Source organism: Pristiophorus japonicus, chromosome 13, assembly GCF_044704955.1.
Source record: "Pristiophorus japonicus isolate sPriJap1 chromosome 13, sPriJap1.hap1, whole genome shotgun sequence".
Lineage (NCBI taxonomy): Eukaryota > Metazoa > Chordata > Chondrichthyes > Pristiophoridae > Pristiophorus > Pristiophorus japonicus.
Window position 1 is genome coordinate 306,136 of NC_091989.1, and position 23,683 is coordinate 329,818.

At 45.4% G+C, this 23,683-nt stretch overlaps 1 protein-coding gene across 1 annotated transcript in view; it reads right to left on the reverse strand.

The window, feature by feature from the left end:
- The window catches only part of pcloa (piccolo presynaptic cytomatrix protein a), a 677,428-nt gene that overhangs the window by 253,417 nt on the left and 400,328 nt on the right, over positions 1 to 23,683 (reverse strand). Inside the window, exons 8-10 of the mRNA XM_070898375.1 lie at positions 7,313 to 9,455; positions 4,623 to 4,759; positions 2,320 to 2,401 (exon numbers count right to left, since the gene is read on the reverse strand). Of these exons, the coding sequence (XP_070754476.1) occupies positions 2,320 to 2,401; positions 4,623 to 4,759; positions 7,313 to 9,455 (2,362 nt within the window). The remainder of the gene's footprint in view (positions 1 to 2,319; positions 2,402 to 4,622; positions 4,760 to 7,312; positions 9,456 to 23,683) is intronic.

Below are 23,683 nucleotides of genomic sequence, written 5' to 3' on the forward strand. Positions count from 1 at the left end.
GGCAAGGAGGGAAAGCTGATTAGAGAGATTCAAATATGCAGTTGAGGGGAAGATGGACACGGATTTGGGGATGTGACAACACGTTCAAGAACTTTAGAGAGGAAAGGGAGATTGGAGAAGAGGGCGGTCATTAATGAGGAAAGAGGGATCACTCTTTGACCAAGGTTTTGGTCACCACTCCTCATATCGGTTCAATGTCCAATTCTAATATCCCACTGTGTAGCGTCTTGGGATGTTTTTTCTATGTTTAAGGTGCTACGTAAATGCAAACTGTTAATATGATAACTTGGGCTGCTCTCACCTTAAGGACGTCAGTGACTGATGAACACATACCTACACTGCTCTTCGGCTGATGGAACAGCGATCTCTTGTGGCTGCCTGAACTGACACTGAGCTGCAGAGGTTGAGAATTGTGGTTACCTTCACAGCCAACAAGCAAGTAGTGGAAGCAGCCTTGTGGGACTTCAGGACTTCCTGCAGCAGGTCAGTGAGATACTATATTGCCACTTTGGGGAAGCACATTCTTCTTATGCAGAGCTTGTTAGCGAGCTCCTCATATAACCTGTGCTGCCTGACTATCCTTTGGGAATACCTGGTGACCTGACTCTCCTTCTCTTCCATGATAATGGCATCTAAAGGTCACCCACAGGGAAAGCCACACCTGATCCTGAGATGACACAACTGCAGGTGGGAAGGGTTCCAAACACCATCCAGTGGGCTGACCCTGGGAGAGACAGTGAGGGACATCTGCAGGGATTACCCTGGGAGATACAGTGAGGGACATCTGCAGATATTTGTAGATAAATCCCCAAAATGGGTTCAGAAATCAGTGCTGAAACACTCCTGACTCTGCCAGCTCACAAACTTCTCACCTCCGCCCCGACTGGGTGATCCTGGCTGCTGCCACGCCTCCGAAATCTCAGTCACAGTTACTCAGGTTGCTGCTACACCATGAACTCTCAACTGAGCCAGCCGAGACTCGGCAGGTGGATCACGCGGCGGCTGAGAAAGGGCATGGGAACTCGAGGGAAACCTTTTAAAGGTGCACAACAGGTAGAAATGACTTCCACCTGATTTTCCTCACTCAGGAAATATCCTGCTTTATTTATACACATCTATTGCCCTGTAAATGGTGAGAGAACTCACCCCATAAATTCTTGTATATTCGAGCACTCTATACAGAAGCCTGACTGAGAACTGCTGCATCTTACAGATGCGACACAAGTGGGACCCTAAACTGATCTACTCATCGTCAGTAGAGATTTGTAAATTGGTACTTTATAAGTTACAGTATAACTGTGAGAACAGCTTCGTGGTAATATAATCAGTGAAACATGATTCTCAATGTTTTGGTGTTAAGCTACAGTAACTTGGTGTTCCTCGATACAGTAACTGGGTGTTCCTCGATACAGTAACTGGGTGTTCCTCGATTCGGTAACTGGGTGTTCCTCGATACGGTAACTGAGTGTTTCTCGATACGGTAACTGGGTGTTTCTCGATACGGTAACTGGGTGTTTCTCGATACGGTAACTGGGTGTTCCTCGATACAGTAACTGGGTGTTCCTCGATACGGTAACTGGGTGTTTCTCGATACGGTAACTGGGTGTTCCTCGATACGGTAACTGAGTGTTTCTCGATACGGTAACTGAGTGTTTCTCGATACGGTAACTGGGAGTTCCTCGATACGGTAACTGGGTGTTTCTCGATACGGTAACTGGGTATTTCTCGATACGGTAACTGGGTGTTCCTCGATACGGTAACTGAGTGTTTCTCGATACGGTAACTGGGTGTTTCTCGATACGGTAACTGGGTGTTTCTCGATACGGTAACTGGGTGTTTCTCGATACGGTAACTGAGTATTTCTCGATACGGTAACTGGGTGTTCCGCGATACAGAAATGTTCATTAGAAAAATCATTCACAATAAAGTTACACATGAAAAACTGAAGTTGGAAGAAAAACGTTCAAATATGATGAACATTGTAGCTTTATACAGGTTGTAGAATTGTCCCATGGGTTTTAAAGGCGGAACTCCCCCTCCGCCCTGCCATTTGCCGGCACGGATACGATGGACCAAACCACCCCCTTCTGTGCTGTAAACTTCTACAACTTCTAGAACAATAATATTGATACATTCATGATATTGCAGTCACATATCTGAACATGTTTGATATGTGTGCCTCATACGAAAATGCAATAGACAACAAGCATTAAATGACAGCATAGCAAGCGGAGCAGGAAGGGAAGCGAAATTAAATGTGAACAAGGTGCACTGAGGGGTGTGGTGGGGTGAGGGTAGGGGAAGACAGAGTTCCTCTACCTGATATTGTCTGGTCCTTTAGATCCCTTTGAACCCTGACCCGAGAGTGGGGAAAGTTGTACTGAACAGGCTTCCCACTAGCCTAGAGAATAAGAAAGAAGTTATTTGCTTTAACATATTCTTCTTGGAAATAATGTAAGAAACATTTTGCAGAAACCTTTGCACACAAGAAAGAAAAACACTTGTAAACAGAAAGCTTGCTGTGTCTTCATGAAGAAGCCGTAGCCAATTGAACTAAGAATCGATAAACTACAAATCATGAACAATTCTCCAAGGAAGGTTACTTCAGCGCCCTATTGATTTCCATCATAAAGCCAGTTAAATATTATTCTAGTCAAATACTTTTTAAGCATTATATTGAATGGTAATTATAGTCCAGCAAGGGAAAATGTAGACAAAAATAATGTATACACTACAATAGGCAAGGCTTATTGCCTGAGAAGATGATGATACACGTGGATTGTTCGGCCACTTCGAGGGCAATTAAGAATCAGCCAGGTTGGTGTGAGGCTGGACTCAGACCATGGACAGCAGCATTCCTTCCCTAAAGGACACTAGGGATTTTATGACAATCTAACAGCTTTTTATTTCCAGAAATGAATTCTGCCATGGTGGCATTTGAATTCTCAGTGCTCAGGATTACAAGGTCCAGTAACACAATCCCCGCTACAGAGATCTTGATCATTCATTTTAATTCAACAAAGGAATATCATATTAATATGTTAGATTAGGAAAAGGGGAGGTGCAGCGAGATCTGGGTATCATGGTACATCAGTCATTGAAGGTTGGCATGCAGGTGCAGCAGGTGGTGAAGAAGGCAAATGGTATGTTGGCCTTCATAGCTAGGGGATTTGAGTATAGGAGCAGGGAGGTCTTACTGCAGTTGTACAGGGCCTTGGTGAGGCCCCACCTGGAATATTGTGTTCAGTTTTGGTCTCCTAATCTGAGGAAAGACGTTCTGGCTATTGAGGGAGTGCAGCAGAGGTTCACCAGACTGATTCCTGGGATGGCAGGACTGACATGAGGAGAGACTGGATCGACTGGGCCTGTATTCACTGGAGTTTAGAAGGATGAAAGGGGATCTCATAGAAACATATAACATTCTGACGGGACTGGACAGATTAGATGCAGGAAGAATGTTCCCGATGTTGGGGAAGTCCAGGACAAGGGGACATAGTCTTAGGATAAGGGGTAAGCCATTTAGGACTGAGATGAGGAAAAATTCTTCACTCAGAGAGTTGTTAGCCTATGGAATTCCCTGCCGCAGAGTGTTGTTGATGTCAGTTCATTGGATATATTCAAGAGGGAGTTAGATATGGCCCTTACGGCTAAAGGGATCAAGGGGTATGGAGAGAAAGCAGGAAAGGGGTACTGAAGGAATGATCAGCCATGATCTTATTGAATGGTGGTGCAGGCTCGAAGGGCCGAGTGGCCTGCTCCTGCACCTATTTTCTATGTTTCTATGTGTCTATGTTAGGCACTTTATGCTAATGCTAACTTCTAGGCTAAAATATTGGATTAAAATATTTTCTAAATGTAATAGTCTACTGTCCATTAGGATCTGGTATTCAAAACTGTGAAAAACAGATCAATACGATATGGTATATAAAATTAAATGTCTCGAATTCATATTTAGTCATGAATAAGGTGCTTAAGAAGGCTTATGAAATACTTGCCTTTATTAGCCGAGGCATAGAATACAAGAGCAGGGAGGTTATGCTTGAACTGTATAAAACACTGGTTAGGTCACAGCTGGAGTACTGCGTGCAGTTCTGGTCACCATATTACAGGAAGGACGTGATTGCACTGGAGAAGGTACAGAGGAGATTTACCAGGATATTGCCTGGACTGAAGAATTTTAGCGATGAGGAAAGATTGGATAGGCTGGGTCTATTCTCCTTGGAACAGAGGAGGCTGAGGGGAGACCTTATTGAGGTGTTTAAATTATGAGGGGCCTGGATAGAGTGGATAGGAAGGATCTATTTCTCTTAGCAGAGGGGTCAATAACCAGGGGGCATGGATTTAAAATAATTGTTAGGAGGGGATTTGAGGGGAAATTTCTTCACCCAGAGGGTGGTGGGGGTCTGGAATTCACTGCCTGAAAGTGTGGTAGGGGCAGAAACCCTCACCACATTTAAAAAGTACTTGGATGTGCACTTGAAGTGCCGTAACCTACAGGGCTACGGACCCAGAGCTGGAAAGTGGGATGGGCCGAAATGGCCTCCTAGCGTGCTGTAAATTTCTATGATTCTATGATAAAGGTGAGTCAATGTAAAAAGTAAAACTAATAAATCCTTTCTTACTTCTGTAGACTGCTGTTGCAATTGTTTCGAGTGGGTTAATTTCTCCGGGAGTTTGCGATTTAAGGCAGCTGCATCCTCGAGGCGAGATTCACGTGGCTTGTCAAACCAATCCGTTTCTTCCCGACGCAGATGATATGCTTTGAAAATCAAGGAAATGTCAGTTCTCCAGGCCAGACAATAGGGGTTTAGGAGTGGCAGCGGGCCACCAGGAAAGGACGGCATTTGTGCTGTTTGGTTACTGCAGCATGCAAGTCTATGCATTTTACAATATGATCATGCACAATTACAGCCTATGATACAGGCTACGGCAATTCACAAGAAGTGCAACTGAAGAGCAGAAAGGCAATTTTTAAACATATCACAGAGTTATTAACTGGAGACTAAAGGTGTGCAAACCATCTGATGCTGAAATCATTAGATAGTTTCCCGAACTTTAATAGGGTAGGGGTTTTGCACAGGAATACTGTGAATGCTCCCATGTATTACTTGTCAAATCTTTTTCTGAATATTTTTTTTCAAGAATGAATTTTATAGCTAGTTGTAAAATATAAATTCAAAACTAAATATAAAAGAACCTTCATAATCTGGGGTAATAGCCAGATCAGTTGGTTACAAATATCTTCAGTGAGTCAATTATTTTTCATAATTGTGATAAGAAAATGGAAACTAGTCAGGACAACATAAATTCTGCCGTAGATTCTGGGAACCATGCATTGCTTAGATTCAAAACCAAGGGTCAAAAACTGGACAATATAAGAATATAATATTTGGAACGGAAACAAGGCTAATCAGCCCACTCCTTCTAATGATCTATAACAATTTGCACTGTCATGGACGTTGCCTAAATGATCAAGGGCGAGATTTTCCACCCACCGATGATGAATGTGTGAGAAATCTGCCCTTAATCTGTTGAGGGAAATGATTTTACTGAGGGCAGATCTCTAAAACCAGCTCGATGCTGAGGAACTGCACAACATACCAATATAATCTGGTTTGGGATTTGCATTTGTTTAATCTGAAGCAGTAATATCCTCAGTTAGAACATGAAGCATGTTTCATATCTGAATTGTTAAGCTGAAACGGAAAGCCTGGCAGCAATAGTGCACACAGATTGGTCTTTCGTTTCCTTTGGTATTTTCAATAGACAAAACTTCCCAAGAATCGATGACCATGCCTTGCAATATATACCATATAATGTCACTCAGTGCTCCTTCATTAGCTAGCAAACTCAACTTAACAAAGCTGAAAGTCCGACCAAATCATTCAACTCACAATTGATTTCAATGAGCCTAGTTTGGTTGGGTTCAGTTAATTGATTCAGTGCTGTGCACACCCCTGTTTGATATAAAGCAAGAGAAGGAAAAAGAAAGAAAAAAAGCAGTATCAGAATAGTTAAGTTTCTCAGATAATCTTTGTTTTATTTATATGCGATGTAGGGCACCAAGAACTTTAACTGCAGTGACCCTTTGATTGTTAATCAGCAGCATCTCCAAACTAAAATCGGCAAAGTATTGTTTGTACTTATTTCTTGCGTTAGTTTTTGGCCCAGGGAGGGGGAATGCAGACAGGACAAATAAATTCAGAATGTTGTAAAACAGTAATGGAAGTCGTTGTTCAATAAGCATTAATAAAATTAATGAGAAATCTATATAACGCTTTTGGAAACTAAATAAAATCATTTTAAAATTGAGAAACAAACTCTGTGTCTCTGTGCTCTACTACATCACTTTGCACATAACAGGATATTGGGAGTGAAGTTTTATAATAATTAAACATATGCAGAGATTGTAACATTAATAATATTCCCAGAGTGCACACTGACTCACATTGCTCGCTAACCTAATGTCACATGCAGCTACAATCTCAAACTATGGCACAGGGAGCATTACATCTCGGAGAAGCCATGCACACGTGTACAATATTGGTTTTACTTGTGAGGCTCTGTGCACAAGCAGTTTCACATGGGATTGGCAGCTCTCTTGTGTAGCCAATTCCAAAATATAAAAGTAAATAAATTAGGAATTAATTGACACAATTGTGTCTTTGCTGGTCTAGTTAAGCTATAGTTCAAAATGGTCAAAACACAACTCTTCCAACATTTTCCAACTCTAAATTTTCTGAATTAAAAGAAATATGGTAGAAAGTCTTAAAGACAGCTCCCTCATTTTTATCAAATCATAAACGATAAAATAAACCGTGACATCCTGCAGTACAGACTGATGTTTCAATACTAATGCTGCTAATTTCTCTAAGGCTGCACAGTACTTCGGGTTAATTCATGGGAATGGTTTTAATAGCATGGAAATATGGACTGTTTTACACACAAAAAAATAAATTACAAAGGAAATTGAAAACAAAAATTGTTCCTCACAAAATCTTTACAGGTAAGCAGTATCATAATTCAAGTAACATCATACACATTCCACCAAAATAAATGTTTGCAGTTCAATAATATCCTCATTTTCTTACTTGCAAATGGTTGATAGAAAATCCTGAATGTGAAAGGAAAGCTGCAATGTTTGTAACATGCTGTATCGAAACTTTTCTCTGCTGAGCTACACACAGATACACAACTGAAAATAAAGTTCAGGCAAGAAGAGGAGAGTCCATAAAGAATGAAGAGAAATTATAGACATGCACAGAGGGGTAATGTTGTTGATGATAATACAACAGCCTGAATCCCGTTTTACCTTCACTGTCTGACATGGCATGTTGGAAGTCATCCATAATGAACGCAATGTCACGGTCATAACCACGTGTCCGTGACTCCTCCCTCATGTGCTGTTGGACTTCGGGCAGTGAATGGCTGGAACCAAACTGTTCCCTGATATCAGCAGATATTGGTGGCAGAGGACCTGCTGCTGCACGAGCCATACCCATTGGTTGTCCAACTGGACTCAAGGGGCTTTCTTCCTCAGAATTCTGGGCCACAATGGGAATCCGCCCTCGACTGTGGCTAATGGGTAAACTGGAGGGTTTTGTCCGTGCAGGAGTGCCGTGTGCATAGGCGATATCTAATGGATCATTTTCCTGACCCTTTATTCGTAGTGACGTACTGGAAGGGTCCCTTTTAATTGACAAATCAAGCCCATAAACTGACGAGGGCCTGGATCTGGTCCCACTGGTGTAAGCTTTGTCAATTTCCTCATCCAACGCAGATCTGATAGTTGGCCCAACAAACTTCTGCTGCTCACGGATATTTTTTCTTAGGCCATATGTTATGTCATCCTGAATAAATCTTGCCCGAGAAGTAACACCAGTCACTGATGACGTAGTGCCCATGTAGCTAGTATAGTCAGGCTCTACATCTCTGGCTTCTTGAATGGGCAAAAACTTAGCGAGTTTGGGGTCCAGCAACTGTTTTTTGTGTTTGCTTTGCTTTTGGTAAATAATGGATGGTGGTAATTGTTTTGCAGCTTGCTTTTCAAGAGTAAGCCGGCCTATGCTGTATTTCTCAGACTTTGGAAAGTGCCTGTAGCTGCTATCTCCATGGTAGTAATGGGGAAGGCCAGACAGATGTTCTAAACCTTCGGTACCTCTGCGGAACTCTTGCTTGATTTGTTGCTTCAACAGCTTTAGTTCATAAGGATCCTCCATGGAATCCTCGGCTGCTTTTCCATAGGAGTGTAGCCGAGATGAGGTCTGCAATGGTCCAATAAAATCTTTCACGTCCCCAGTTCTGCGTGCTTCACTTGCACGGAGAAGACGCTCGCTCTTCTGTACTTCCTTCTGTATGTCATGAAGATTGAATCCAGGAGTAAGGGAACTAGATCCTTTAGTGAGTTCGCCAATGTCATCAATCAGAACATAGTTCCGAGGTGCATGGTGCTCGAGATCTGCATAATAGGATTCTGCAGAAATGCTGGACATTGGGCTACTTGCCAGGGTTCCCCTTTCATCCAGCCCTATTCTAAGGTCCAAATTACTGTACTTACTGCTCAAGTGAGGAATTGCATATGTGCTGTCTGCAGAGGTGGAAGCCATCAGAAGAGGCTGATTGTGGATCACCTCATAGCTTGGAGTTATTTTGGGTTCAAGGTCAACAAGTGTTGTCTGCCTTGGTTTTTGTTGAATCATCATCATCTGTGATGGATGCGGATAGGCTGTCGGCTGGGCTTGAGGAGGAGGGGACTGTTGTTGGTAAGTGATAGTGGGGACAGCCTGATATGTAGGCTGCGTTTGATAGGGAGAAACTTGCTGATGGTACAGTGCCTGCTGTTGGTAAGGAGATTGCTGTTGGTATTGAGTTTGGGCTTGGGTTAGTGTAGGAGAGTACTGGTACTGCGTGTAATGGCTGGGAGTGGTTGCATACTGAGGCTGTGGCTGGGTCTGAGGTGACAGAAATTGCTCATAATCAGGCTGTGGTGCAGTTCTAGGTCTCTCTAATCCACGTTGCCCCTCCATTCTGGTCTCTCTTATGTTGCTTACTTCGCTGTCTGACATATAATCCCTTTCCTCGGCCACGCCCTGCAAATAGGCACGTTCCCGTTTCTCTCGCTCCTTCAGCAGTGCTTCCTTCCTTCGGTTAATGCCCATCTCCAAATATCGTAATTTGGCATCAATTTCTTTTTCTTCTTCATCCAGTTCTGCCTGTTTTTTCCTGAGTTTGGAGGACTCCCGTTCCACAAGCTCCAATTCTCTGTCAATGTCCTGGAGAATTTTAGCTCTGGCCATGGTGTTGGTTCGACAGACTCTTCGACGGGAAATGGAGCCGACAGTGGGGAATGTCGCCTGGCTCCCGGAACCACCAAGCTCCTCTGGAGGAGGGTTGGGAAGTGTTCGCTTCACTTTTTTCTGAGTACCCACTGGTGTGGTACTTTGAGAACCTTTGGTCTGAAACGGAAGCAAAGTACTTTAATCAATGCAGGATCATTCTCTCTCTAATTCTATGGTACTCAAATCGATATTGTTTGCAATGGTCAAGAAATTGAAACCAAACTATTAGAATCCAAGTAAGAATGATTGACAGCACACACTTAAACCCAACAAGCCCTAAAAACGGCATTTCACATGGGTTCAGGTAAGTATTGAGCAGATTGACTAAAGTAAATGTTGGTCCCTTAGAAGATGAGAAGGGGGATTTAATAATGGGAAATGTGGAAATGGCTGAGACCTTAAACAATTATTTTGCTTCGGTCTTCACAGTGGAAGACACAAAAACCATGCCAAAAATTGCTGGTCATAGGAATGTGGGAAGGGAGGACCTTGAGACAATCACTGTCACTAGGGAGGTAGTGTTGGACAGGCTAATGGGACTCAAGGTAGACAAGTCCCCTGGTCCTGATGAAATGCATCCCAGGGTATTAAAAGAGATGGCGGAAGTTATAGCAGATGCATTCTTTATAATTGACCAAAATTCTGTGGACTCTGGGGAGGTACCAGCGGATTGGAAAGCAGCTAATGTAACGCCTCTGTTTAAAAAAGGGGGCAGACAAAAGGCAGGTAACTATAGGCCGGTTAGTTTAACATCTGTAGTGGGGAAAATGCTTGAAGCAATCATTAAGGAAGAAATAGCGGGACATCTAGATAGGAATAGTGCAATCAAGCAGACGCAACATGGATTCATGAAGGGGAAATCATGTTTAACTAATTTACTGGAATTCTTTGAGGATATAACGAGCATGGTGGATACAGGTGTACCGATGGACGTGGTGTATTTAGATTTTCAAAAGGCATTCGATAAGGTGCCACACAAAAGGTTACTGCAGAAGATAAGGGTACGCGGAGTCAGAGGAAATGTATTAGCATGGATAGAGAATTGGCTGGCGAACAGAAAGCAGAGAGTCGGGATAAATGGGTCCTTTTCAGGTTGGAAATTGGTGGTTAGTGGTGTGCCACAGGGATCGGTGCTGGGACCACAACTGTTTACAATATACATAGATGACCTGGAAGAGGGGACAGAGTGTAGTGTAACAAAATTTGCAGATGACACAAAGATTAGTGGGAAAGCGGGTTGTGTAGAGGACACACAAAGGTTGCAAAGAGATTTAGATAGGTTAAGCGAATGGGCTAAGGTTTGGCAGATGGAATACAATGTCGGAAAGTGTGAGGTCATCCACCTTGGGAAAAAAAACAGTAAAAGGGAATATTATTTGAATGGGGAGAAATTACAACATGCTGCGGTGCAGAGGGACCTGGGGGTCTTTGTGCATGAATCCCAAAAAGTTAGTTTGCAGGTGCAGCAGGTAATCAGGAAGGCGAATGGAATGTTGGGCTTCATTGTGAGAGGGATGGAGTACAAAAGCAGGGAGGACCTTCTGCAACTGTACAGGGTATTGGTGAGGCCGCACCTGGAGTACTGCGTGCAGTTTTGGTCACCTTACTTAAGGAAGGATATACTAGCTTTGGAGGGGGTACAGAGACGATTCACTAGGCTCATTCCGGAGATGAGGGGGGTTACCTTATGATGATAGATTGAGTAGACTGGGTCTTTACTCGTTGGAGTTCAGAAGGATGAGGTGGGATCTTATAGAAACATTTAAAATAATGAAAGGGATAGACAAGATAGAGGCAGAGAGGGTGTTTCCACTGGTCGGGGAGACTAGAACTAGGGGGCACAACCTCAAAATATGGGGGAGCCAATTTAAAACCCAGTTGAGAAGGAATTTCTTCTCCCAGAGGGTTGTGAATCTGTGGAATTCTCTGCCCAAGGAAGCAGTTGAGGTTAGCTCATTGAATGTATTCAAATCACAGATAGATAGATTTTTAACCAATAAGGTAATTAAGGGTTATGGGGAGCGGGCGGGTAAGTGGAGCTGAGTCCACGGCCAGATCAGCCATGATCTTGTTGAATGGCGGAGCAGGCTCGAGGGGCTAGATGGCCTACTCCTGTTCCTAATTCTTATGTTCTTATGTTCTTATTCTCACTAGCTCTCCGTTAGGTTTTCAGGGTTTCACCAGAGATTTCTCTCCTGCTTGAGTGCCACAAATGAGCCCTTGCTTCATACAAAACAAAGATTTACATTATGCACAATGTCTGGCAATGTAGGATTGCCGAGGGAGTGAGCAGAAACCCTTGCTGCTGCAGTGGTCACTGAATTGGCATAAATCCTCTTGCATCTCCTGGGGTAGAAATTGGTGCATTTGTGTCTCCAGTTAGCGCAAACAGGGTGCAAAGGACTTTGTGACCGGCTGTGGCACCGCTAACGACTCCTGCTAAATTCGGCGGGAGTGTAGCGGTGGCGATCTCCTGCGCCCCAAGATTGTGATGTCATTGCCCTGGCCCAAAATTGGATACCGCCCCCTGAAACTGCGGCAGGCGATAACAACGACAGGTTCAGGGGACTCGCACTGGGCGGTCGGCCACGACTGAGAAAATAAATGTGCCGATTTTGTTACCGCTCCGGTTGGGGTTCATTGGCGGGTTCAGTCCCGTGATCGCGCAGCACCCCCACTCCCCAGGTAGGTGGCTTGTTCTTATGCAGAGTATGAACCTTCCTTTTAATGGTGGGACGAGCCCCCGTACGCGGCCAAGTGTGCAGCGCAGCTGAAGCATGCGCCCCATTACTGCCCCCGGAAGGAAACGGAACGTCAGCACTCCACTTCCTTCCGGGGGCAGTAACCCGAATTTAGCGAGTGAGGCGAAAAATGTTACCAACCCCAAACGGGGCGATAATGAATTTCTGGCTCCTAATCTTTGGATAGCAGAAGAGAATCCACGTGGACCATGTGATTTAGGTATAGAATACAAATAACGTTTCTTAAAGTCATCAACAGTAGCAGATTTCAATCCACTCAAAGTTTTATCTGACAGCTTCTTTGTTATAGAAAATAATAACATTGAACAGAAAGCTTTGCTAACTCTCAGTAATACTAAACCTAGATTAGCATAGAACTTATACACAAGTTTTCTTGCCACTTCCATCTCAGTTGTAATGGGCTGCCAAACTATCTCTCTAGCTGTGTCTGCACCTGTCTGTCATCACCTTCCACAGAGACGCCTTGTAGACCAACGCCTGTAGTGAGAAACTGGCACTCCCAATCAGTATGCACAGGGATCTGCACTGGCCAGAAATGGGGCCTGGTCTCAATCATGTAGTGTGTTACCAGGACAAAGCAAACGGAATGTGTCAGTGGTTTCTACATATTTTGTAACAAGAGGCATTTTATGCACCCATTTACACTTACATTTTCTGCCAATCTCATTAGCATAAGCCGAAATGCAAAATTCGCTGTAAACAAGTGAAAATAAACGTAAACCGTCAGGGCCGAGGTAAGCGGGGAATCACAGCGTATATTCCTTAAGTATGAAAATTTACATTTCAAACCATCTAACCATCATTCATGCTCATTAGCTACAGCATGTTTAAGAAACTTTTCAATGTTTAATGTGACTCATACTAAAGCCATAAAAACTCATTCAAAGAAACAGAAAATGCAGTGCTGGTCTCAGTGAGGATAAATACAATAATTGTTTAAAAATCACAATAAAACACTGGCAAATGAAGGGTCACCTGAAACGTTAACTCTGTTTCTCTCTCCACAAATGTTGCCTGACCTGCTGAGATTTCCAGAGTGTTCTGTATTTATCCTGGAAAAATAACCTTGGCCCGGATTTTGCGATGGGTAATGATGTCATTGCCCCTCTGAAACTGACCGCAACTTCAGGATTTAGCGCAGGTGCATCTAAAGGTGGAAATCGTGAAGTTCCGGCACTGGCTGTGCTGTGGACACCTCCAGCCCACCACCAATAGCCAGCATAGACATAGAAACATAGAAAATAGGTGCAGGAGTAGGCCATTCGGCCCTTCTAGCCTGCACCGCCATTCAATGAGTTCATGGCTGAACATGCAACTTCAGTACCCCATTCCTGCTTTCTCACCATACCCCTTGATCCCCCGAGTAGTAAGGACTTCATCTAACTCCTTTTTGAATATATTTAGTGAATTGGCCTCAACAACTTTCTGTGGTAGAGAATTCCACAGGTTCACCACTCTCTGGGTGAAGAAGTTTCTCCTCATCTCGGTCCTAAATGGCTTCCCCCTTATCCTTAGACTGTGTCCCCTGGTTCTGGACTTCCCCAACATTGGGAACATTCTTCCTGCATCTAACCTGTCTAACCCCGTCAGAATTTTAAACGTTTCTATGAGGTCCCCTCTCATTCTTCTGAACTCCAGTGAATACAAGCCCAGTTGATCCAGTCTTTCTTGATAGGTCAGTCCCGCCATCCCGGGAATCAGTCTGGTGAACCTTCGCTGCACTCCCTCAATAGCAAGAATGTCCTTCCTCAGGTTAGGAGACCAAAACTGTACACAATACTCCAGGTGTGGCCTCACCAAGGCCCTGTACAATTGTAGCAACACCTCCCTGCCCTTGTACTCAAATCCCCTCGCTATGAAGGCCAACATGCCATTTGCTTTCTTAACCGCCTGCTGTACCTGCATGCCAACCTTCAATGACTGATGTACCATGACACCCAGGTCTCTTTGCACCTCCCCTTTTCCTAATCTGTCACCATTCAGATAATAGTCTGTCTCTCTGTTTTTACCACCAAAGTGGATAACCTCACATTTATCTACATTATACTTCATCTGCCATGCATTTGCCCACTCACCTAACCTATCCAAGTCGCTCTGCAGCCTCATAGAATCCTCCTTGCAGCTCACACTGCCACCCAACTTAGTGTCATCCGCAAATTTGGAGATACTACATTTAATCCCCTCGTCTAAATCATTAATGTACAGTGTAAACAGCTGGGGCCCCAGCACAGAACCTTGCGGTACCCCACTAGTCACTGCCTGCCATTCTGAAAAGTCCCCATTTACTCCTACTCTTTGCTTCCTGTCCAGCAATCAATGTAATCAGGGAATCTGTTAAACTGACGGGCTTTTCCGCAGTAATATCACTGTTAATGACCCCATTAAATGCTAAGCCTTGTTGGAATATGTGTAACTGGGGTTTTAACAGCATAGTGACTGCTAACAAAAGTTGTGGCCTTGAAAAAATTATTTTATCTTTGTGAAGTGTCAAATTATGATAAAAATCACAATTTTTTAAAGCTTAAAAAAAGCATTTGTTCATGATATTTCAGATTCTACCTTATCCCCATCTGAAAGAGTTATTTTGCTCTCTCTAGCATTTTAAAAAGTGGGATAAAAGCTGATTTTTATTTCCTGGTTTGTGGTGTGAGAATTCTTCAATGTGATTGGCTGCTTAGACAACTTGCTGATGTCACTACAGTTCTGCGATGGGCATTCCCATTACAGATCGCTACAACCAATTACATGTCGAGAAAGGCAAATATCTTGCCACAGAGATCGAGCGATCTGATTGGGTAGTTTCTTTGGGGCCAGCGGTGAGCGTCTCTGCTTTGCTGTTATCGCAAACTAAGGGCCTTTGTTTATTGATGCTTCTAAAATTCTGGCCTTAATTTTACACCCATTTTGCACCAGGGGAATTGAAGGAAATTTGCGTGTTGGGACGTTTGCAGCGAAGGTGGAGCCATTATATTGAACGGAGATGTTTTGAGTACAAGATAGGTGGGTGTAAAAGATCAAGGAAATTCAAGCCTAACGTAATTACGTGTGCTACACATTGTGCCTGAGGTTGTTTGATCTTTTATACTGGGTATTTGCATTGATTACATGACTTTCTGGGTGCAGATACACAGGAAAGCTCACCCCAGTATTGTTATGTATGCAAACAGAAAAATATTACACGTGATCATATGTTCTCTTCCATGGAATTTCAACACATCTCTAGAAAGTTCTTTAAGTTACCATCATCATCATAGGCAATCACTCAGAGTCGAGGAAGACTTGCTTCCACTCTAAAAGTGAGTTCTCAGGTGACTGAACAGTCCAATACGGGAATTACAGTCTCTGTCACAGGTAGGGCAGACAGTGGTTGAAGGAAAGGGTGGGTGGGGAGTCTGGTTTGCAGCACGCTCCTTCTGCTGCCTGCGCTTGCTTTCTGCATGCTCTCAGCGATGAGACTCGAGGTGCTTAGCGCCCTCCCGGATGTTCTTCCTCCACTTTGGGCGGTCGTGGGCCAGGGTCTCCCAGGAGTCGGTGGGGATATTGTACTTTATCAAGTAGGATTTGAGGGTGCCCTTGAAACATTTCCTCTGCCCACCTGGGGCTCGCTTGTCATGTCGAAGCTCCGCATAGAGCACTTGCTTTGGGAGTCTCGTGTCAGGCATGCAATGTGGCCCACCAACGGAGCTGGTCGAGTGTGGTCAGTGCTTCGATGCTGGGGATGTTGGCCAGAGCGAGAACACTGATGTTGGTGCGTCTGTCCTCCCAGAGGATTTGCAGGATCTTGTGGAGGTAGCTCTGGTGATACTTCTCCAGCGTTTTGAGGAGTCTGCTGTACATAGTCCATGTCTCTGAGCCATATAGGAGGGTGGGTATCACTACTGCTCTGTAGACCATGAGCTTGGTGCCGGCTTTGATGTCCTGGTCTTCAAACACTCTCTTCCTCAGGTGACAGAAGGCTGCACTGCCACACTGGAGGCGATATTGGACCTCGTCGTCAATGTCTGCTCAATGTGGGTTACCGAGGTATGGAAAATAGTCCATGTTGTCCAAGGCCTCGTTGTGAATTTGGATAACCGAGGGTGCAATGCTGTGTGGCGGGGTCAGGTTGGTAGAGGATCTTTGTCTTACGGATGTTTAGCTTAAGGCCCATGCTTTCATTGCCTCGGTGAAAGTGTTGACGATGGCTTAGAGTTCGGCCTCCGAGTGTGCGCAGACGCAGGCGTCAACCGTGTGCTGTAGTTCGATGACAGAGGATGGGATGTACTGTAATTACCATTCCCCCTCCAGAGGCTCCCCAGCGACTTATGCCACACACACACACACACAGAGCGCTGCTTAGTTTTCTTGCCAATATTTCATTGATACTTTGCGGTTCACTTGCTGTCTGATTTGCAAAGTTTCTCACCTCCACCTCATTCCCAATAATCCTCAAAACTTTATTCACGCTTTTGATACTTAGGGCTAGACTTTCCCGTGTGCCCCTCAATGCCCGATTGCCTGCCCAGAAAAACCGCTAACATTTAGTAAGTAACGCAGGCGCAAATTTCCACTTTTAAGTTAAAACTAATTAAAACTAATCGGCCGGTGAGAAAATGGATCTTGTACCTGTATTCTCGACGGTTTTCTCGGTGGTTAAGAGGAAACTAAGTAAAACAGGCGGTTTTTAAAAAATTTAGTCCAAGGCTGCGGTTGGCCCTAGGGAGGGGGCAAACTTTAAAAAAAAGTCACTAAAAAAATACAAAAAGTAAAAAAACATTCCCAAGACACTTTAAAAGCCAATCGCCTTTTTAAAATAAAAAATAATTAAATAAAGACCCTTTAACTTACCTCCCTTTACAGAGTACTCACCTGCCGCCCGGTTTAAGCAGTGTTCACCGGGCGGTTCCCTCGGCGATCAGGAGCGGCTTCCGTTGAGTCTAAATTTACGCCCTGGCGATTCTCTCGCCGGTGCACGTCGGCGGTTTGGCCCCGGCGGGCGTTTTCAGATTTGGGCGATACCATTGAAAAACAAAAGGGGAAACATCTGTACCACTGAGAAAAGCGCCGAGAACCCGCCGAAAATTAAAGGAAAGTTTAGCCCTTGGACTTCATTTGTCCAAAATGCTGTCAGCTGTTCTCCTAATGACCACCTTCATACTGACCTATTGTACATCCTTGCTGAGCACAGATTCCCAGTCCTGTCAAATCATCAAATTTTAAATCCTCATGCTCTTTTAGACTCGCCCTCCCCTCCCCTGTGCGACCATCCCCTGCCCAGCAGCTCTTCCTATACCACCCAGTCCCCACCACTCTGAACTTCCCTCCATTTCACCATTGGTGCCAAAGCCTTCAGCTATCTCAGCTGTCTTCTCTGGAACTCCTTCCCAAAATCCCTCATCTCTCTCCAACTTTAGACATCTCTTTAAACCCATCTCTTCAACTAATTCTTTGTTGACATCTTTTAATGCCCAACATCTTGGGAAGTTTTTCTACATTAAAGATGCAACATAAGTGCACTTTATTGTTGACTGACCCTTGTTATTGCCTAAGCTCTGCTTGTAGCCATAGTAGATGCCCAATTGATCGCACGAGGTCACAGTATGTCGAGTCAGGAGGGAATGTCAAGCTGGAAGATTGGGTTATGCGACGTGTTTTGGAAAGCAGAAAACATTTGAAACTCTCAGACTTGGTCTGGATTTTCGGCTTTGCCGATTTTGGCCGTTAATCGCGGCGGGGCAGTACAGATACTGCCTGAAACTGGTTTGCGCCCTCGACTGGGAAATTTGGCACAAAATGAAGATCCACAATCGAGGGTGTTAAGTCAGGTGTTACACAACGGACTTTGTGCACCGAGCCAAAACTTGCGGCAGTAAAGAAGTTTCCTTGTTGTTTAGTGCCATGCAACGTAACGGTGTGTATTGTAAGGTTTTATTTTGGTGGGGGGGTGTTTTTGTGACTTTGTTGCAGTAACATTTCTGACTCATCAATTGCCTTGGTATCTTGTGCATCATTGCAACGGTCACTGGAGATGTACCTTTATGGGGCACCCAGTGTGCCCAGGATTAGCTCCATCCCTCAGTTTCCCCATTTAGGAGCCGGTGCATTACGAGCCGGCAACGTGTGACTGTTGGCTGGCAGCATCTCCACACTGCTTCCCCCATGGATCGGGGGGCTATCCAATGGGGGCCTCGCCAGGCTCCTCTTCATCGTCGTCCTGCTCCTGAGGTGGGCCTGCAAACTCCACGGGCAATGCCTGGCGATGCAGCCATCGGTCTGCCTGTAGGAGACGGCATATCTCTGTCAGCACTTCCTTTCAGAAGCGCAGCCTTCTCACACACTGCTCCTCAGAGAGCCGGAGGTCTGAGCGTTGGTGCCTGTAAACCCGTGGGGGGTATGCCCTCCTCCCCGGACATCTTCGGCCTCTCCTCACCCATGGGCCAACATGGCCAAGAGCCTTTCTTCTAGCTTGACACCACCTGGCTATAGCATGGAACATAATACGCTGGTGAACTAGTAATGCCCCCATTACATTCTCTCACTGAACTTGTCAGGACACTGTAATGGCAGATAACATTTCCGTTTGCAAGTTGGAGCTTCACGCAGCATGATGTGCCCAACCGTTGCAGTCAGTGTGATCTGCGATGTAGAACCCTCCTCCCTCCATATAAATACGCTGCCAATACCGCCTGCTGCACCCTGGGAATGCCTGGAATTTCAGATGTTTCCTGGGGCGGGTGTTAAATGAGGCGTTGGGGCCAAATTTTGCATCCGGGGCGCTAACGGAGCATTACACGATGGTTGACGTCAAGATCTCAGTGAAACTGGAGGGAGGGGCGCTACGTTATTGAGCTGAATTTACCGGCCGGGTGCTAAATTCTGGACACCTGGCATAACGCCCAAAAGCAGCATTTACCTGCTTTTACCCGCCGGGGCACAAACAGAGGTGCAAATGAGCCAAAAATCCAACCTAATATGTTTAGGAGATCCTATTTTAAAGCACTTTGCAAGATCAGCTGTGCACTGGTTAAATATCAAATCTTTGCTTTCACCAAGTGAAATAATCAGAAATGCCCTGTTAAATATTTGGACACCCAGCTGCTGAATAGTGTGTCAATAACACAAGGGCCTCATAAAATAAACCTTTCCTAGTCATCTGCTGCTCTCAATATGAATTCAGTACAATATATATATAACTGTTCTTACCTCAGGCTCTTTGTTGTGCATGGTGCTGAGGAATGTGCCTCTCAGGGAAAGCACTGAGCATCAAAGGGAAGGATAAGCACCAACTCCGAATCCTGCACACTCAGTATAATATTACAATAATTCATCCCTGGCGGGGCTGATTATGCAGTCCCATCACAGTGGAGGTGGAACTGCTACCCAGGTGACATACTGCATGCCAAGGGTGGAGTAAGCTGACAGACAGGTCAGCTAATCTGAATATCAGTGAGTGGCTCCCTGCAGAGACCGCCTGATGTGCTGTGCGTGCCTCTGGATCACTGGGTGGAATATCTGGCAGTTGTTGAAAGGCTCACAGAATGTTTCTCATTACAAGCTGACCATGACAGCAAGGAGCAAAGACCGAAGACTCTGCTCTCCACTCCTGCACTGCCGGCCAGATCACCGGTCCAGCAAAACTGGAAACATTGGAAAAGAAACACACTATTGTGAAAAAAAAATTGGGTTACCTGTACTTCTAATGTGTCCTGACAGTTTTTGTGGAACAAAGCAAGACATTAGTTGCGGAAGGGAATGTTATCCACGCCGGATGAGACATATCTCCCTTTAACTCTATGGGGCCGAAGTTGCCCCCGCCCATGTGCCATTACCGCCTGTAAGGGAATGTATCGGAGAGGCCTCGCTGACCAGGGGTTGGGCGGATAGGCTGACCCAACCGACATTGCCCCCGGGTCGGGAGCGGCGGGAACAGGTTTCTAAACCCTCTGTGCTGCCACCGCGTCAGGCACACACCGGCCCCTTACCGATCAGCAGCAGCAACCCCCTTGGGAAATTGCCCCGCCGCTGCTGGTCGATGCCACTAACAGCGTTCCTCGGCGGGGAGCTGTCTGCGGCTGGGCGGTGCGCCACCCTGAAGGGGAGGTCCCGCTGCCGGCGACTCCATTTTATTTTTTATTGTCGGCCGACTGCCAAGTCAATTCTGCCCCAGGGTTGGCCGTGCCGCCAACAGGCAGCCTGGCAACTGCATCCCCCACCCCTCTCGGGTACCAGGTCGCTGGCCCGGCCGAAACCCTCCCTGGTGGCCCAGTGGGCCGAACTGAAAACTCTGTAGAGTTCGCAGCGGCCTGCCCCTTTAACTGAAAGGGCGGGACGCTGTGACACGTCAGCGCGGCACTGTGACTGGTCGGGATAGCCGACCCACTGCAAGGGCACTTTCCCTCCCCCGCCATGACTTCTCCTCCCACACCCACCCCGACATCCTCCCGAGCCCCCTCGCATCCCCCCGCATCCCCCCCCAACATTACCCCTGCACCTGCCCCCCCGACATCCCTCGCAGCCCCCCGTACCCCCGACTTCCCCCCCACCTCCCCGTACCCCCTCGCACAATCCACGACATCCCCCTGCACCCCCCCAATCCCCCACGCACATCCCACATCCCCCCCCAACATTACCCCCGCACCCCACCTCCCGACATCTCCCCACCATACAGGGTGGGATAAAGAAAACAAGGGAAGCTAATGACAGATACCGAGGGCTCAATACTGCAGAAACACAAGAGGAGTACAGAAAGTGCAGGGGTGCAATTAAGGAAATTAGGAAAGCAAAGAGAGAGCATGAAAAAATATTGTCAAGTAAAATCAAGAAAAAAACAAAGATATTTTGCAAATACATTAAGAGCAAGACGATAATTAAAGAAAGAGTAGGGCCTATTAGAGACCATAAAGCTAATGTGTGTGTGTGTGGAGACAGAAGATGTGGGTATGGTTCTTAATGAATACTTTGCGTCTGTTTTCACAAAAGAGAGGGGCGATGCAGACATTGCAATCAGGGAGGAGGAGTGTGAAATATTAGATAAAATAAACATAGTGAGAGAGGAAGTATTAAAGGGCTTAGCAGCTTTGAAAGTGGATAAATCCCCAGGCCCGGATGAAATGTATCCCAGGCTGTTAAGAGAAGCAAAAGAGGAAATAGCAGAGGATCTGACCATCATTTTCCAATCCTCTCTGGCTACAGGTGTGGTGCCAGAGGACTGGAGGACAGCTAATGTTGTACCTTTGTTTAAAAAGGGAGAAAGGGATAGACCGAATAATTACAGGCCAGTCAGCCTAACCTCAGTGGTGGGAAAATTATTGGAAACAATTCTGAGGGACAGGATAAATCTTCATTTAGAAAGACATGGACTAATCAGGGACAGTCAGCACGGATTTGTTAAGGGAAGGTCGAGTCTGACTAACTTGATTGAATTTTTCGAGGAGGTAACCAGGAGGGTCGATGAGGGCAGTGCGTGTGATGCAGTGTATATGGATTTTAGCAAGGCTTTTGATAAGGTCGCACATGGCAGACTGGTCATGAAAGTAAAAGCCCATGGGATCCAGTGCAAAGTGGCAAGTTAGATCCAAAATTGGCTCAGAGGCAGGAAGCAAAGGGTAATGGTCAATTGTGACTGGAAGGCTGTATCCAGTGGGGTTCCGCAGGGCTCCGTATTGGGTCCCTTGCTTTTTGTGGTATATATCAATAATTTAGACTTGAATGTAGGAGGTATGATTAAGAAGTTTGCAGATGATACTAAAAGAGATCGTGTGGTTGATAATGAAGAAGGAAGCTGTCGACTGAAGAAAGATATCAATCAACTGGTCAGGTGGGCAGAACAGTGACAAATGGAATTCAATCCGGAGAAGTGTGAGGTAATGCATTTGGGGAGGGGCTAACTAGGCAAGGGAATACACATTAAATGGTAGGACACTGAGAAGTGTAGAGTAACAAAGGGACCTTGGAGTGCAGGTCCACAGATCCCTGAAGGTAGCAGGCCAGGTAGATAAGGTGGTTAAGAAGGCATATGGAATACTTGCCTTTATTAGTCGAGGCATGGAATACAAGAGCAGGGGGGTTTATGCTTGAACTGTAAATAACACTGGTTAGGTCGCAGCTGAAGTACTGCATGCAGTTCTGGTCACCACATTACAGGAAAGATGTGATTGCACTGGAGAGGGTACAGAGGAGATTTATGAGGATGTTGCCTGGACTGGAGAATTTTAGCTATGAGGAAAGATTGGATAGGCTCCGTTTGTTTTCTATGGAACAGAGGAGGCTGAGGGGAGACCTAATTGAGGTGTATAAAATTAAGAGGGGCCTGGATAGAGTGGATAGGACGGACCTATTTCCCTTAGCAGAGGGGTCAACAACCAGGGGGCATAGAATCAAAGTAATTGGTAGGACGGGAGTTGAGGGGAAATGTCTTCACCCAGAGGGTGGTGGGGGTCTGGAACTCACTGCCAGAAAGGGTGGTAGAGGCAGAAACCCTCACCACATTTAAAAAGTACCTTGAAGTGCCGTAACCTACAGGGCTACGGACTGAGAGCTGGAAAGTGTGAGTGGGCTGGATAGCTCTTTGTAGGCCGGCGTGGACACAATGAGCCAAGTTTACCGCTGGTATGTGAGAGGATAAATCATCCTCTGGTATTACTTCCCTCAATCCCTCACTGCGCATGCCAGACACGAGACTCCCAAAGCAAACGCTCTACTCAGAACTCGTCCACAGCAAACGAGCCACAGGCAGGGAGAGGAAACGTTACAAGGACACCCTCAAAGCTTCCTTGATAAAGTGCGACATCCCCACCGACATCTGGGAGTTCCTGGCCAAAGATCGCCCTAAGTGGAGGAAGTGCATCCGGGAGGGCGTCGAGACCATTCCGAGGGACTGCCTATGATGATGATGATGACTGCGCAGACAGTGCAGCTCAGATTGGGAACACGTTGAATTCGAAATGGTAACTTTATAATGCAAAATTCTGAAACGCCATCCTTTTGCTGAAGTAAGGTGTACACATCAGGAGGTGGGAGATCGGCAAAGAAAAGGGCTGTATGGAGAAATGTACATAGGAGACAGGTTAAGGGGAAAGGAGTAGAGTTAAGAATTTAAAAAGGAAAGGGTATTGAGCAGGACGAGTGTGTCTGAGTCACAAGGTTTAGATGTGAATGTGCTCAGCATGGCGACGGAAGTCGGGGAAGTGGCTCTCTGTCTCCGATTAGAAAGGAAGAATCTGATTTTTGAGCCTTTTCAGAAACTTGGCTTCAGCCAGGGTGAGACTGAGAACGAAATAGTTCAACTATAAAACACTGCTTGCAGAGATAGTGAAAGATAAAAGAGGGAGGGGGGTTTATTAATGAAAGATACACAGAAAAGCTTGAATTGATGGTGCTCACCGTCGATTTGTGGGGAGTTAAGAAACAGCAAGGGATCTGCTACTATATTGAGAGCATATTATAGATCACTGAATCAGCGAGGTCTGTGAGTAACACAGGGTGTACTTCAAAGACTGGCGTTTCATCGATAAATAGGTTAGATAGGAGGGATAATAAATGGAGAATTATACTGTGGAAAAAGAAACAATAATAATTAGGTACACTAAGAGGAAATATGAAATA